We start from the raw sequence: 14,302 nt of genomic DNA, 5'->3' as shown, positions 1-14,302 counted from the left end.
CCCATGTTGCAGGTGCGTCCCTAAAAAGACAAAAGACAAAAAAAAAAAAAAAAAAAAAAGGAATCCAGCTACAGTGGCTCAGATCACTATAGAGGTGTGGGTTCAATCCCCAGCCTGGCACAGTGGGTTAAAAGATCCAGCATTGCCGCAGCTGCAGCATAGGTTACAGCTGCAGTTGGGATTTAGTCCCTAGGCCAGGAACTTCCATATGCCATGGCTACAACCATTCGAAAAATCTATCTATGACTTATGTCTAAGGAGACAAATGAAACAGTGCAAAAAGTTTTACTTAACATGTGGATCCAGGGCACATTAGAACAGCTATATTATAAGAAAGAAATAAAACATATTTTGAATATCAGTGGAAAAAAATAAGCCTTTACAAACTGTGAAGTAGCTTATTGAGATAATGCAGAATTTGGCAGATTTTCTCTGTGGGTCACTTACCTATTGTTCCCACAAATCATTTATTAACATACTGAACTATGAGAAGTTTTCTATATAAAGTTGCTATGTAACAGATATAATCATAGGCATATCATACATGTGAGTTTTCCTTCTGTTTTGGAAAGAAATCATGATTGCTATTCTGTAATCTAAATTGAGATCAGGGAGTTCTAAGGGATAAATGAAACTCTATAGGTTTTATTAGCATGAAACAACAGTACTTTGGACTTCTACAATTATTTCGCTTCAAGATCTTCAAAGTCACTGTCATTAAAAATGTCACCTTCCTTAGTGTCAGCGCTTTCTAAGGTTCCCAGGAGTTTCATGTATCTTTAAATTATTTGAATAACTTTTTAATTAATTTATTTATGCTTTTTAGGGCTGCATTTGTGGCGTATGGAAGTTCCTAGGCTAGGAGTTGAATCGGAGCTGCAGCCACAGGCCTACACCACAGCCACAACAATGCCACATACGAGCTGCCTCTGCAATTCTATCCCCACGGCGCACAGCAATGCTGGATCCTTAACCCACTGAGTGAGGCCAGGGATCAAACCTGCATCCTCATGGATACTAGTTGGTTTCTTAACCAGCTGAGCCACAATGGGGACTCCTAAATTTTTATTTTTGCCATTAGAACCCACCCTGAATATTGTATCTGAAATCAGATTCCTAATTCTTGTCATCCATATCCTTAACAATGGAATACTATTTTTGACACTTTCTGTTTACATTTTCTGTTTGTTTGTTTGTTTTTTCTTTCTTTTTAGGGCCGTACCTGCGACATATGGAAGTTCTCAGGCTAGGGGTCAAATCAGAGCTGCTGCTGCAGACCTATGCCACAACCACAGCAAGGCCAGATCTGAGCCACATCTGGGACCTAATTACAGCTTGTGGCAACACTGGATCCTTAACCCATTGAGCAAGGCCAGGTATCGAACCTGTATCCTCCCTGATACTATGTTGCCTTCCTAACCCTCTGAGTGACCATGGGAACTCCAACATTTTCTGTTTTGATGACAGAAGATCTCTGGTTGGTCTGGTTCCTGATACTTGATACTTAGATTGGGATTCCTCTCCTTGCCTGTTCCTGACATTGTGTTTCATGCCCCTGCTCTTGCTGTGATCAGGCTACCAGGGTGATGGAAGAATGTGCACACTCATAGACCTCTGCTCGGTCAATAACGGAGGCTGCCACCCCCACGCGGCCTGCTCCTTGATTCTAGGTAATGACTCCTCTCTACCTTTGGTTTGGGGAATTTTAATCTGACCTTCTGAAACAACTCAACATTTGAAAATCAAAATCCTCTATTTTCAAAATTCGCGCTTGGATCTTCAAACCCCAAAATAATCTGTGTTACAAAAGCCTCATTTGGATTTTTTGTGATGTCAAAGACTCTGCTCTTTTATGATCTGCTCTCATTTTTGCAGTTACTTCCCAAAATAAGTAAGCCAGCTGATAGATGCATGACTGTATTCCAGCAGGAAGGAGAAAAAGAGGAAGAACACGCCACTTCTCTTTAGGGACTCCCCTTTCTGTGCCTTTGCCAGAACTGAAAGTGGTGGTGAAGCCTGGCTGCAGGGAAGGCTTCGAAACAGTCTTTATTTCCCTCACCCTGGCCTCCAGTTAACATAACGCATTCACAACTAAGGAAGGGAAAGTTGCCTCTGAGGTAAAAGCCACCAGGGTCTGGAGTTCCTGTCGTGGCGCATCAGAAATGAATCCGACTAGGAACCATGAGGCTATGGGTTCGATCCCTGGCCTTGCTCAGTTGTGATCCAGGATCCAGCATTGCTGTGGCTGTGGTGTAGGCGGGCAGCTACAGCTCCGATTCGACCCCTAGCCTCGGAACTTCCATATGCCTCAGGTGCAGTTCTATAAAGGACAGAAAGACAGAAAAAAAAAAAAAAAAAAACCAAAAAACCGACGGTCTGCAATGCTGCATTAAAGAAGCTTCATCCCCTATAATTTAAAAAATATATGTGTATTACTAAATTTTCTCCCAGAAATGTGTCCATTTATATACTCATTAGCAGTGTATGAAAATATAGATTTAGGGAGTTCTCTGATGGGCCAGCAGGTTGAGGCTCCTGTGTTCTCACCACTGTAGCTCTGGTCGCTGCTGTGCGGTATAGGTTCAATCCCTGGCCCAGGAATTCCCACATACTGCCTGTGTGGCAAAAAAGAAAGAAAAAAGAGAGAGAGAGAGAGAGAGAGAGAGAGAGAGAGAGAGAGAGAGAGAGAGAGAGAACGTGAAATAAACATTGCAATTCTCATTAAAAAAAAAAGAGAGAAATATACATTTACCCCACCCTTGGCAATACTAGGGACTATTGTTTTTCATTTTGGTCAATTTTATAAAGGCAAAAATTGCCTTCTCATTATTTTAATTTTGACTAAGTCAAAATTAATTTTTTGATTACTGATCATTAATAATGAATACTTTTCATATATTTACTGGCCATTAAAATTTTTTTTCATGTCCTTTGTTCATCTGCTTTCTTATTGATGTGTAAAATTTCACTTGTACTATGAGGATATTATTTCATTATCTTTCTTATGTTTTACATGTATTTTTTTCTTGCCTGTTGTTTTTATTTTACTTTTGAGGTGGTGTTTTCTATTTAAAAGTTTAAGTTTTTTATATAGTCAAAAAGGTAAATCTTTTCTCCTCTTAGAGTTGGGCCTTCCCTACCAAACTCATTAAAAGTAGTTCAAGTGCGTGTTCTTTCCTACATTCATTTACTTTTAAGATTAAAATCTTGGATCTTTTTAGGATTTATTTTTATCCATAGCATCCAATAGAGACATAGTTTCATATTTTTGTCCAAATGGGTGGCCCCAATTCTATTTGTTGAATAATGTATATCCTTATTTCAAAATACCACTTCTATTTTTACCAATTTGTCATATATATTGAATAATGTATATCCTTATTTCAAAATACCACTTTTATTTTTACCAATTTGTCATATATATATATGCACAGATGTGAAAGAATATATGTATGTATATTTGTATGACTGTTCATTATTTTTTAATTTTTTAAATGGTTTTTATTTTTTCCATTATAGTTGGTTTAAATGTATGACTATTTAAATGCTAAATGATTAACAGTGCACTGAAGTGGTTAGAGGCATGAATTTTAGAAAAAGACTGGATTTTAATTTTTCCCTTGGCTATACCATATTGTAGCTATTTGTTCCTGATTAAGGCACTTAATCTCCCTGTGCTTTGTCTTCATATGTAAATGGGGATTGTAATAGTACCTATTTAGGGAGTTCCAGTTGTGGCTCAGCAGAAACAGACCCACCTAGTATCCATGAGGTTGCAGGTTCAATCCCTGGCCTCACTCAGTGGGTTAAGGATCTGGTGTTGCTGTGGCCGTGGTGTAGGCCAGCAGCTGCAGCTCCAGTTCAACCCCTAGCCTGGGAACTTCCACATGCCATGGGTGTGGCCCTAAAAAGCAAAGTAATAATATTAAAAATAATACCTATTTTTAGGGTTCTTGAGAAGATTAAGCTAGTCAGTGCAGAGTGCTGGCAACAGATACCATTATCCTAAGCATACACGCCTCTGCTGCCAACCCTCTGTAATAAGAAACCCCACATTTGTGCATGACTCAAGGTCATGACCTATGGGCTGATAGCACCCGTGTCAGGCTGTAAATAACTTATGAACAATGTGTAGTGTCTTTCTGATTTTTAAGAGGAAAACTAGAAAAATCAAGATGCTAGTATTTTCTCCTCATGCCTTGTCTCATCTGTGCCTGGGAATATGTAGATTTTGGCGATTCCTGGTCTAGACAGCAGAGCCTGAGTTTTGTCAGTGGGTCTGAGTGGAGGAGATGTGTATTTATCCTTCTGTTTTCATATCTGCTCAGGTTCTTTGCCCCTCTGCACGTGTCTCCCTGGGTATACCGGAAATGGTTATGGGCTCCACGGATGTGTGCCCCTCAGTAACGTTTGCCTCACTCGCCCCTGTTTACACGGACAATGCATGGTGAGTCCTTCCTTCTTCCTGAGGACATTGAGTGCTAGGGAATAATTTTAGTTTAGCTTCTGTGAAATATGTTTCCTATGGTTTATGAATTTTAAATGATTCCAGCTTCATAAGGAACTGTCAATAACTTTCAGATAAAAAGTAGGTCATAACTTCAGTTCCCAAGGGGGAAAAAAAAAATTTCATTTTTTCTTTCGGTGATTTGGAGCGTGGTGCAACAAAGCCTACCGTTTAATCCAAATAAATCTGATTGCTTAGTTTTCGCAATTCCCATTTGAACAGATTAGTCCAAGTCAGACTATGGGAAGATGCTTTTGGTTCAGCACCCTCTGCATCTTTGCCCCAGTGCTGTAGTTCTTTCTTCTTTGGGTCGATTCAGGTTTATTGTCTGTCCCTTTGTTCTGTGACCTGATGTTTCTTCTTTCCTTAGGAAACAGCCTCTGGTTATGTTTGTAATTGTGACTCGGGTTGGGCTGGTATGAACTGCACCGAAAACATCAACGAGTGTCTGAGCAACCCCTGTTTGAATGGCGGGACCTGTGTTGATGGCATTAATGCTTTCAGTTGCGAATGCACCCGTTTCTGGACGGGATCCCTCTGTCACCTTCCCCAGCAAGGTACGCTCAGCATTTCTCCTACCACAGATGCTCACAGCTTACAAGTCTTATCCTTCTTCTTCTTTTTTTTTTTTTGCTATTTATTGGGCCGTTCCCACAGCATATGGAGGTTCCCAGGCTAGGGGTTGAAGTGGAGCTGTAGCCTCTGGCCTACGCCAGAGCCACAGCAACGCGGGATCCGAGCCGCGTCTGCAACCTACACCACAGCTCACGGCAACGCCAACGCGGATCGTTAACCCACTGAGCAAGGGCAGGGATCGAACCCGCAACCTCATGGTTCCTAGTCGGATTCATTAACCACTGCGCCACGACGGGAACTCCAACAAGTCTTATCCTTGAGTGAGTCCTGCGGCAGATTCTTCCACTGAACCTGCTTTCTCGCCCAGTTGCTCACAGGCTTAGACCCAAGTCTTTCCGCGCAGAAACAGTATGTAATTCACAAGGCAAATATATATCTCAGTTTAAGCCATAAAAAGCTTTCCATCAAAGGAAAAATTGAATTAACATTTCCCATTTTCATTATATCCATTTTGAAAACAAAATAGGTGAGGGATTGTACTTTTCTAAGGGGGAGTTTTCTCTGTAGCAGCCGTTTAATTTCCACGGAATGTTCCACATAATAACGTCACTGTCCTGCTCCAGATTATGCAGTGGCTCCCTTTGGCCTGTTAAATAAAGCCTGGATCTCTTGTTTTTTGGTCTTTTTAGGCTGCACCCACGGCATATGGAAATTCCCAGGCTAGGGGTCCAATCGGAGCTGCAGCTGCTGGCCTACCTCACAGCCACAGAGCCTCATCTGAAACCTACACCATAGCTCATGGCAATGTCAGGTCCTTAACCACTGAGGGAGGCCAGGGATCGAACCCACATCCTCATGGATTCTAGTCAGGTTCTTAACCCGCTGAGCCACAGTGGGAACTCTGGGACTGTTTTTCAGTCACCCTCTATAATCAGGCCTCACCCTGTCCATCTAACCTGCCTTTCACTGGTTCCCTAAAAATACTGCCTTTTAAGCCAGTCAGTGTTCTTTGTCCCCCAACCCCATGCGCCACCACATTTCTGCTGGGTTCCTCTATTTGGGAAAGGTCTCTCCCCAAACTGCTCCAGATTCATAAGCCGTAGGTAACATATTTCACAGAAGCTAAACTAAAATCATTCTCTAGCACTCAACATCCTCAGGAAGAACGAAGCAAAGATGGGCTTCCCATTCTGCCTCCTCCGTAACTGGACCTCTTCTCACTTCTCCAGCCCTCCCTCTTACTCCTGATTCTGAATGGGCACAATTTCCAGATTTTACCATGTGTTTCTAGCAGACCCTGTAGAGAAATAAGGAAGCCTACAATACTGTCTCCATCAGTTATGTGCTCACCTTCCAGCTGCGGAGACAAGTCTAAGAGAAAATGACAGAGAAGAGACAAGAAGTGACAAATAGAGTTAGATTCTGTGGGGCCAAGTATCACAGAGGTGGAGGGAACAGGAGCCAGAGCAGCACAGAGACGCAGGGGAGACTCGGCAGTGATGAGATGTCCGCTGGACTTGAACATGAGGTGGGGATCTGGGTGGATGGTGGAGAAAGGACACGGGGAGAAGAGAGGATGGCGGAGCTTTTGTCTCCAGCGTTGACTCAGATTTTTCTGAAGGTTTCGGCAGCGGGGTGAGGGTGGCCCAGCCTCTTCCTTTTCTGAGTCTCTGAAGCGCACTGTTCACCTTCTTTGGCTTTGTAGTTTGTGGAGGGACCATGTCAGATGTGAGCGGAAGTTTCAGCTACATGAGCTCTGATGTTGGTTATGTTCATGATGTTGACTGCTTCTGGGTTCTCCGAACTGAAGAGGGAAAGGTAAATTCTGCCATTCAAAAAGTACACTTCATTCGCGTGTGTGAATGTGTAGTATGTGTAGACATTTCATAAAATGCATGTCAGGATAATTCACCTTCATGTATTGAGAACCATCTAAGGATCAGGCTTTGGGCTAAGTGACCTCCGTACCTTTCTCTAAACCCCACACTAACTCTCCAAGTTGAGTGCTAGTATCCACATCTTACATATGAAATAATGGAAACTATGAAAAACTAAGTAATGTTTTAAAAACACTCTGTAGCTGGTAACTGGACAAGTTGGATTTCAGAGTCAAGTTTGTCTTTCAAAGTCCATGCTCTTGTCCAGGATGAATGCTTCTTCTCTAGATGGGTTAGCCGACCGCAAGCCTGTAACGTTATATAAGTCAGACAGAGAAGGACAAATATCATCTGACATCATTTATATATGAAACCTAATTAAAAATGATATGGAAGAATGCATTTACACAACAAACATATTCACAGACTTTGAAATCACATTTACGGTTACCAAAGGGGAGATGAAGGGGGAGGGATAAATTAGGAGTTTGGGGTTAATATATACACACTAGTACCTATAGCCTAGATAGCTATTAAGGACCTGCTGTACAGCAGAGAACTCTTCTTAATATTCTGTAATAACCAAGGTGGGAAATGAATCTGAAAAAGAATGGTTATACAGATATGCGTAACTGACTCAATTTGCTGTATACCTGAAACTAACACAGCACTGTTAAGTCAACTGTACTCCAACAAAATTTTAAAAAATAGCCATGTTGTTACTGAGACAGTCATGACCACTCAGTGGTCATTCAGTTGATTATTATGCAAGAAGGAGGGCTTGCTATTAAGATGGCTTTTTTTTTCATTTTTTTAAAGTTTAATTGAGCTATAGTTGATTACACGGCTGTGATAATTTCTGCTGTAAAACAAAGTGATTCAGTTATACATTTACTAATACACATTCTTTTTCAGATTCTTTTCCCTTATAGATCACCACAGAATACTGGGTAGAGTATTGCTCTATAGCAGGTCCCCATTGGCCAATCTTTCCATATACCTAAGTGTGCATATGCCAGTTCCACACCCCCAGCTCATCCCCCACCTGTCTTTGATAACCATACGTTTTTCAAAGTCTGTGAGTCTGTTTCTCTTCTCCAAATAAGGTCATTTGTATCCTTTTCTTAGATTCCACATATTAAGTTGGTTTTCTTATCGAAGTCCTCTCTGTGCCATTGCTTGTGCCAGTATGCTATGCTAATTGCTTCACATACATTATATCAATGTGTTTTAATTCTCATAACCCTGGGAGATATGAATTATTATCCTCATTATGCTTATGAGGAAGTGGCTCTTAGAGCAGCTGAGAAATTTGTCCAGGCTGTGTGGTTTATATGTAGCATCCAGGGACTGAACTGCTGAACGAACACTCTTCAAATTAAGATCCAAGCCCGTGGTTTTCAGTGCTTTTTTATCCCTAACATTAATTGCTCAGACTTTCCCAAATATTTACTTCTCAGCCAACTCCTGAACTCATTAAAGTTGTATGTCTGAATAGCTAAGGCTTTCCCTTGAAATCCTATGAACTTTTCCCAGCAAGCTAATGTTACAGAGGTCATTGAACAAGGTCAGGGATATTTTTTCCCTTGAAGAGCAAAGATTCTTTGGGGCCTGGGGACCCCACAATAGAATAAACTCTAAAATCGATCTCCCGGTGGGTAGGTTATGTGAATTTCCTTCCTTCCATTTAGTTTTCATGAATTCTATTTCCTGACATTGAAAACATTTTTCTTTCAAGAAAACATCACTTGGTGAGAAAATGTTAATGTTTTTGTTATAAATTTGTAAAAAACTTCATGTTGTTTTTCTTGATTACTGAGGTTTTTTTATCTTCTTATCCTCATCATAGTTTTCATAATAGAGTAGAAATTACATAGAAATAAGGATAGTTTAATTCATACACATTTATCTGCTTTGCATTGAAATCACTTCCAGGATGAAAATGATGCAATGTTAGGTAACACATCTTATAAATACCCTAGCATACAATTTAAAAAAATATCCTGATAGCCTTTTTCATACGAGCCAAATGCTGTTGTAGTTTTAGATCAAAATGGAAATTATATTCAACAGCCTTCTTTTGGTACTTTGGCTGTTTTATTTTTATTGATTTATTTTTTACATTTTTATTGAAATAATAGTTGATTTACAATGTGTTAGTTTCAGATGTACCACAAAGTGACTCAGTTATATATATTTTTTTTCTTTTTTTTTTTTTTTTTTTTTTTGTCTTTTGTCTTTTTGTCTTTTGTTGTTGTTGTTGTTGTTGTTGTTATTTCTTGGGCCGCTCCCGCGGCATATGGAGGTTCCCAGGCTAGGGGTTGAATCGGAGCTGTAGCCACCGGCCTACGCCAGAGGCACAGCAACGCAGGATCCGAGCCGCGTCTGCAACCTACACCACAGCTCACGGCAACGCCGGATCGTTAACCCACTGAGCAAGGGCAGGGACCGAACCCGCAACCTCATGGTTCCTAGTTGGATTCGTTAACCACTGCGCCACGACGGGAACTCCTTCTTTTTTTTTTTTTTTTTACATTTCTTTCCATTGTAGGTTATTGTCAGTATAAAATATTTTATGTTTCATTAATTATATTACTCTAAGTCTGTGCATTCTAACATTTTATTTTATTCTATTTATTTCATTTTATTTATTTAGTCTTTTTTAGGGCTGCACCTGTGACATATGGAGGTTCCCAGGCTAGGGATTGAATCAGAGCTGTAACCGCTGGCCTGTGCCACAGCCACGGCAACGCGTCTGCAACCTACACTATAGCTCATGGCAACGCTGGATCCTTAACCCCTGAGTGAGACCAGGGATTGAGCCTGCGTCCTCATGGATACTAGACAGATTCGTTTCCACTGAGCCACGACGGGAACTCCCTTTCTAACATTTTAACTTGGGAACACATTTTTAGGTTTATGCTCACCTACTTGCATACTCAGAACTCTTCCTTTTTCCTTGACATCTGCCCTTGGTGTTACTCTTCTGTTATTGAACTCATCTGTTATTGATCTGCAACCACCAAAGACTAGCACACTTTACAGATGCCTACATCATGCTTACTGTCTACACCTGAGGTCGTCCATCCAGGCTAGGCCTCGGTGGAGAGGTTCAGGGACCTCTAAATACCCAGCATCTCTGGAGGTCACAGATAAACTTGTGTGTGTGCTACATGCTACAGGTTAATAGGCAGTGAGATGTAATTCAAGGGAGATTTTTCAAATGTCCACTGTATTTTACTGCTTTGGAAGCATTGTTAGCTATGGTTTTGGTGTGCCTCTGTTTAATCAGCTTGACGGTTGAATGAAACCTAGGGGAATCTATTGCTTTAACCCATGGAATACCCACTCATTGGGTATAAGGTTTCAGTGACACTAGTTGAATAAGTTCTAGAGACCCGCTGTACAACATGATGCCAGTAGGTAACAGTATGGCCTTGTGCCCTTCAACATTTAAAAGGGTAGATCTCATGTTGGGTTCTTACCACAAAAGCAGAAAGAGAAGGTGGGGGAGATGGAGGAAGCCAGGGAGGGATGGAAAGGGTGAGAGAGGGAGAAGGAGAGGGAGAGCGATACAGAGAGAGACAAGGAAATGCAGGAAGGTGTTGGGTATATCTGTTACATCAACTGTGGCAATTGTATCAGAGGTCGTTACTTATGTTCAAACTCCTCAGATTGTACACCTTAAAATGTGCAGTTCTTTGTATATCAGTTAGACCTCCATAAAGCTGTTAATAGTTTATTTCATTAATACTAAGATTTTTGATATTAGCTGATCATAGGTCTGAGCAATTTTTAACACAAGTCATTTAATACATAGAATTGTCAGAGTTCCCATCACAGCTTAATGGAAACCAATCTGACTAGCATCCATGAGGACACAGATTTGATCCCTGGCCTTGCTCAGTGGGTTAAGGATCTGGCATTGCCATGAGGTGTGATGCAGCTCAGATCTGGCATTGCTGTGGCTGTGGGGTAGGCCAGTGGCTATAGCTCTGATTCAGCCCCTAGTCTGGGAATCTCCATATGCTGCAGGTGTGGCCCTAAAAAGACAAAAAAACAGTTGTCATACATATATGGAAAATTAGGAAATGACAGGTTTCCCTCTTGAAAGCAACTCCATAAAAATGCTCCTTAATTAGTGGCATGAGTACTTTAGACTTGACATGGAAATGACAAATGATGTATTGTAACTTTCATATTTTTAGGTGCTGCGTATCACTTTCACTTTTTTCCAATTAGAATCAGTGGACAATTGTCCACATGAGTTTCTTCAGATTCACGATGGTGATTCGCCTGCTGCATTTCCATTGGGAAGGTTCTGTGGCTCCAGCCCCCCTCACGAACTCCTCAGTAGTGACAATGCCCTCTATTTTCATTTCTTTTCTGAACATTTAAGAAATGAGAGAGGCTTTACAATCAGATGGGAAACACGGCAACCAGGTAAGTGCAAACATGGGGAGGATAAAGCCAAATCTTGAGGTTATTACATTTTCTCGATCAGCATTAGATTTTAGATCAGCATTAGATGTTTTGAGATTTAGTGATATAGGATTTTTATAATTACTTTAAAATCAAGTAAATCTAAAAGGAATTGGCATTTTGTTTTATGTTCAGAAGTATAACATTTGGATGAAATGGAAGATATTTTATAAATGAGTCTCAGTGGGTCCCTTCTGAAATTACTGAAGAGCATTTTTATAATCTCTACTAGGAAAATACTGCTGGGATGTTGAGGACATTGCCTGGTCCTTTACTTAGTATTTGCTATGCTAATGTCATTTGATGATTTCTTCTTTTTGCTATTATTTTAGTTTTAGTCCTATATTTTTTAAACTTTTTTATTATAAATTTCTTTTTTTCTTTTTTGCTGCCCTGTGGCATGAGGGTTCCCAGGCCCGGGATCAGATTTGAGCCACATTTGTGACCTAAGCCACAGCTGTAGCAATGCTGGATCTTTGACCCACTGTTTGGGGCCGGGGATTGAACCTGCATCCCATCACTCCCATTGTACCATAATGGGAACTCTGATATTGTTTTTTTTTAAATGGCTGCACCTGTGGCCTATGGAAATTCCTAGGACAGGGATTGAATCCAAGCCGAAGCTGCAATTTAGGCTGCAGCTGCAACACCACCGGATCCTTTAACCACTGCCAGGCTGGGGATCTAACCCATGTCTCCATAGCGACCGGAACTGCTGTAGCATTGTTAACCCAATGTTCCACAGCGGGAACTCCTACTATGACATTTTTAAACATATAAAAAAGCAGGGAGAACAGTATACCTAATCTTCTGTTCATTCATCGATAAATCTCTGAATCTTTCTGGAATGTCTCAGCTTTTCTCTTGGTCTGTTTTTCTATCTTCGTGCCACATTAGCTTAGCTACTGAAAGCTTGAAATCTGATAGTGTAGCACCTCTTCCTTTGTTCTTTTAAAATGTGCTAGAGCCTTTACACTTCCACATCAACTTTAGAATCAACTTGTTAATTTCCTGCAACAATCTGGTGGGATTTTGTTGACGTTGCATTGAACCTATAATCAGGTTGGGAAGAAAGGAGTTCTGAAAAATATTCATCTGCCAAGTAATACACATGGATTATCCTTGTATATACTAAGTCCTCTTTTAATTTATCTCAACTGTGGTTTAGCTCAGCAGATTTCCACACTTAATTATTCCATACTTTTTATTAGTTTTTCCCTAGATAGTTCATGTTTTATGCTATGTTCAATATTATTTTTCTAAAATTCCATTTTTTACTCATTATATGTAGAAATATACTATGTATAACTATAGACTTTAAAATATTAGGTTTTGAATCCTGCTATATTGCTAAAGTCATTCATCAATTCAGATGATTTTTTGGGTAGATTCTTTTGAAGTTCTCTGTCTATGCAGTTATGTTATCCATGAATATGTTATCTGTTTTCTTGCTTCCTTTCCAGTCTTTGTTATTTCTTTTCCTTGACTTATGTATTTTCTTGGCTAGGACGTCTAATACAGTGCTGAATATAAACAATGGAAGAGCATCTGCTCTGCACTGCAAATGCCCATCGAGAGAGTTCTGGGGTGAATGGGCAACTTACTACATGGGATTTCTTTCTTTCAAGGGTCATAGTCCCTTGCTCTTTGCTGCTCAATAACGGAATACAGTAAAAACTGAAGCAAGCAAACAATCATTCCTTACTATTAGGACCTATTAATCATTATTCAAATTTATTTGTTAAAGAACCTGGGTGGTTTGTCTTGTAGATTATCCCACATTCTGGATTTCGCTTTTTGCATCCTATGCGCCATTTATCACGCTGGAAATAGGGTAGTTAGATCAAGAAGTGTGATCAAATTCAATTTCTCTTTTTGCAAAAGTAATCACATCTGGAGGTACTTGATGTCTCCCTTTTTGAGAGTCACATTGATTAGAATGTTTCAATCTTCTCAGGTTGATCTTCCTCTTAAAAAGCTTTGCTTCTGCCTCTTCTCTATAGTTTCAGCAGCCCTTGGCTTCATTATTTAGATTAGTTGTTTATTAGGGCTTACAAAATGATGACAGTTTAATTTATCATCTCTTCTTTATTTATTACCTGGAGTTCTTCACTGGAGTAGAACTTTCCCATATCAATTATTTGGTTATGTCACATTCAGGGAAGGGAGGATAAATGCTTGATTCTTTTCCTTTCTTTCCCCCAGTATTCATATTAATGACTTGGTTTCCTAGTTTTCTCCAAAGTGATCGATTGGTTATTATTGCTTTTAATTTTGTTTTGGTTTTGATATCTATGAACGCATATTTTATCATATTGGATATATTTTAATCCATTCTAGGCTTTTTAACATTAAACTATTCTGTATTTGGATAGTGGGAAACTTTTGATTTTGTTTTTGAGCCTCTTTGACTCAATTCCAGTTACCTTTGAAAACTTCCTTGCTTTCTGGTCTGAGATGTTTCAGGTACTTCATATACCTTTACTGTCTTAGAACCGAAGCCAATTATTCTCTAAAGGGCTGGACTCCTTTAATCGGAAATGGTATTTAGATACCAAAATCTAGGCCCTATGAGTAGCTGTTGCTACTAGGTCAATCAAAATCTCTAAATCTTTGAGTGGAGAGAACTATAAAATACTTCTATTATTTTTTAAAGGAAAAATACATCACAATGGTCTTCCAAAACTTTCACATATTCAAATTACAGTTCTTTTTAAACTTTGTATTTATTCTTCTCTCCTACACTAAAAATCTTTGCTCCCAAGGACATTAACATATTATCTTTGTCCTTAATCCTATTATGTGAATTTTCAGAAAAACAATAACAATAATATTACTAATAGTACAACTTAAAACCATT

At 39.8% G+C, this 14,302-nt stretch overlaps 1 protein-coding gene across 1 annotated transcript in view; it reads left to right on the top strand.

Moving 5' to 3' along the window:
• LOC100521743 (cubilin-like) overlaps positions 1–14,302 on the top strand; it is a 314,323-nt gene that overhangs the window by 19,839 nt on the left and 280,182 nt on the right. The window contains exons 10-14 of the mRNA XM_021064811.2: positions 1,575–1,670; positions 4,329–4,447; positions 4,878–5,064; positions 6,789–6,901; positions 11,169–11,403. Coding sequence (XP_020920470.2) covers positions 1,575–1,670; positions 4,329–4,447; positions 4,878–5,064; positions 6,789–6,901; positions 11,169–11,403 — 750 coding nt within the window. The remainder of the gene's footprint in view (positions 1–1,574; positions 1,671–4,328; positions 4,448–4,877; positions 5,065–6,788; positions 6,902–11,168; positions 11,404–14,302) is intronic.

This window comes from Sus scrofa, chromosome 10 (genome assembly GCF_054392235.1).
Source record: "Sus scrofa isolate SSC_HxYL_T2T_F1_AM1 chromosome 10, Sscrofa_HxYL_maternal_Yorkshire_Landrace_v2.0, whole genome shotgun sequence".
Taxonomy (NCBI): domain Eukaryota; kingdom Metazoa; phylum Chordata; class Mammalia; order Artiodactyla; family Suidae; genus Sus; species Sus scrofa.
Note: the sequence above shows the minus strand (reverse complement) of the source record. Positions and strands in the feature narration are given on the sequence as shown.